Source organism: Topomyia yanbarensis, chromosome 3, assembly GCF_030247195.1.
Source record: "Topomyia yanbarensis strain Yona2022 chromosome 3, ASM3024719v1, whole genome shotgun sequence".
NCBI lineage: Eukaryota > Metazoa > Arthropoda > Insecta > Diptera > Culicidae > Topomyia > Topomyia yanbarensis.
Window position 1 is genome coordinate 218,555,130 of NC_080672.1, and position 3,083 is coordinate 218,558,212.

Consider the following 3,083-nt stretch of genomic DNA (forward strand, 5'->3'; position numbering starts at 1 on the left):
TTTCGCACCTTTTTTCAATTTAATATTAATGTAGTTGTTTTTTCTTTTACAAAATTTTAGAACTCGAATAGTGATTTTTTCTTGTATATTTGTCATGTCATGTATAATAATAAAATGTAATATATTCATTTGAAAGCTTTTAATGAATATAAACAACGCAAACATTCACGTGTTCATGATTGAGAAAGGCACAATTGCACCGCTAGGTGGATTAAAATAGGTTTTTTAACATAACGATTCCTTTCAAGTACTAGTTGATAGACCAAAAAGTATTGAATCCACGAATATAAGGTTTGGTTTTTTGAACTATGCGAAATATGGTTATATTCAAAATCGTAAAAAAAAACTCTAGTGCCAAATTTCGGTACGTAACTTGAACAGTTATTTCAACAGATATCTAAGTGAAATCCCAACATTTAGAGCTGAACAACTACTTCTACTAACACAAAGCGTCTATCTAGGTCGAGACTCGACAGAACAGACTAGCTATTGGAACCAGTGATTTTCCTATTTCTTACCTCCTGATCAGGGTATATATTATTACCATCTTATTATCATATTATATAGACAAAATGTTAACGAAACTGATTTATACCGCAAGTAATGCACTGGTACTATGAGCCTGCATGTCCAGTTGGACACCGAACAGTAAGTATGGACACCGACCAAGAAAGATCTTTGAAATTAGTAAGATTAGTTATACGGTAGAATAGTATTTTGATCTAAATATTTTCATACTACATAGAACAAGTTGTGTGTCATGAACAGTCCATTACAACTTTATCGTAGAGTTTCAATAATTCACTATCAAAAACAATACCTTGGTACTAACATTATTTTACAGTGCGATTGCAGGGTTAGTCTGATTCTCGGTGTTAGCTCTAGTGGATGTGCCTGTACGTCGCTCGACACAATTTGTTAATTTTACCTCGCTAACGCTGTTTAAAGTGTAGTTACATACTCTACATGTTATACTGATTGCTATTCGTTCGATTGACTCACCGACTGCAGTTTTACGCCAAATTACCGATCGTCGAAAAAATAGATTATTTCTATACAATTCCATCAACCAACGAACGCGCGTTATAGCTAGCAAACAAACGATAGACAGTGCTAGAAGATGAACTGCAAAAAGTGTACCACGTTAATTGTTCCGAGAGACAATATCATCGATTGCGATGGGTTTTGTTCCGATCGATACCATGCCGAATGCGTTGCATTGACCGTTGCTGAGGTGCTAAGCTGCAACAAACATCGCAATATTTTTTGGATGTGTACTCCATGCGCGGATATAATGAGCGATGTTCGGAATTTTGGAGCATTCCGCGATAAAAGACAGGCTATATCTGATGCTGATTGTTTTGTTCCTATACGTGCTGCTTCTGTTGCTGTGCACACAAAATCGCAAACGGATGAAAACAATTCGAATTATCTCGAAGAGATTAGCAAACTGAAACAACAGATTGCAGACATTCAAGAATCTGTTGCTGAGATTTGCCGATTCCGTCCCGACGCTACATCTGCACTGGAAAATTCTCCAGATCTGTCGTCTTCAATGTCATCAACCAAACTATTGCAAGGCACCAGTATCGTATCAAGATTTACGCACTCTTCGACGAAGAAAAATTCTGTTTCATCTCGCTGCTGGCTTTTCTTCACACGAATAAAAAACACTGTTAGTGAAAACGAAATCACCGCTATGGTTGCGGAGGCATTAGGGAGTAATGATGTCATCGTAAAAAGGTTGGTGCCTGAGTGGAAGGATGTGGCATCAATGCCTTTCATCTCCTTCAAGGTGGGAGTCGACTCGAAGCTAAAACGGATTGCATTGGCTCCAACTACTTGGCCTCACGGAATTTGTTTCCGGGAATTTCATGAGCAGTTCAGCGTTTGGAGTCCATGATGACGATTGTTCCATGATTCAGTTTTGTTAATGTGATTAGAGTTGAATCGAGCTTATCTTTTATTTGTTCTTTTGTAATATGTACCTAATTAATTTTGTGTATTGTAATTGTATCAAATTTAGGTTAAGTAATAGTCTGTATGGTGGCTCACACCAAAGACGAAACAAATAAATAAAAAATAAATAAGTATTGCGACCCTACTGATCACTAAGAGTTCCTTTTGGCTGGGGCTCGAGCATACGCCGAGTGACTTCTAAGGTCATCTAAGGCTTTAGCCATTGAACCGCCAGACTAGGGCATTTGCAATTACGTACATGTTGTTTTGGGGTTTTTAAAACACAAGCATTCAATTAAATTGAACTTTCGAAAGAAATGTCGAAATTACTTGTTGTTAGTTTTTTGTCCAAAAACATTTGAAAAGTTAGTTGGGAAACTTAGTTGGGAAAAGTTAGTTGGGATCTAGTGTCATATACCATTCAAATAGTACAAACTTTCTCGGTTGTGGTCCATTAGGAGGTAGATAACAGTCTATTATCTCTCTCTGGACTAAATCAGCCTGGATGCCGTGTCGCTGGAGTCCTGCTCTCACGTCGTGGAAGGCAGCAGAAATAGAAGTCCCAAGTTAACCTCTAGCTGAAAACCAAAAGGCTGGAAAGTCTAAAATAAGTCAGTAAACGGAGCATAATTGACCTTTCCATCGCTGTGTCAACCGAAGCTCTAACATAATGGATGATTGTATGATTTTGTTGGTTATTTTCGGCAAATTTGAGATTAAAAGAAACGAAAGCAATGAAATTGAAAGACGGATAGGTATTCTAGAGTTAATCAGAAAGGAAAACTAGGACTAAGCAGGCTCATATGGACATGATCGAAAGGAAATGTGCAGAATCCTTTGCCTTTTGCTAAGTAGGAGTTTGGCGTTATAATCATATTAAAATGCCGGCGTCGGCGGTAAAGCATGATGATGAGTTATGTTCTATCAATGACCATGCGGTAGACTTGGGTACAACGCCCAACTCCTACTTAGCAGAAGGCAAAGGTTTCTTCACATTTCCTTTCGATCATATCCATGTCCATGCTTTCGTTTCGCTTAGCCTTAAATTTGCCGAAAATAGCCAACAAAATCGATACAGTAGAAGCTTGCGGCAATTAAAACAACAATTAGCCATGCCCCTAATT

At 37.9% G+C, this 3,083-nt stretch overlaps 1 protein-coding gene across 1 annotated transcript; it reads left to right on the top strand.

Moving 5' to 3' along the window:
- Window positions 1–1,120: 1,120 nt before the first annotated feature.
- Window positions 1,121–1,903, top strand: LOC131687662 (uncharacterized). The gene has a single exon (XM_058971758.1). It carries the CDS (start codon window positions 1,121–1,123, stop codon window positions 1,901–1,903), a length of 783 nt encoding a protein of 260 aa, XP_058827741.1.
- The last annotated feature ends 1,180 nt before the right edge of the window (window positions 1,904–3,083 follow it).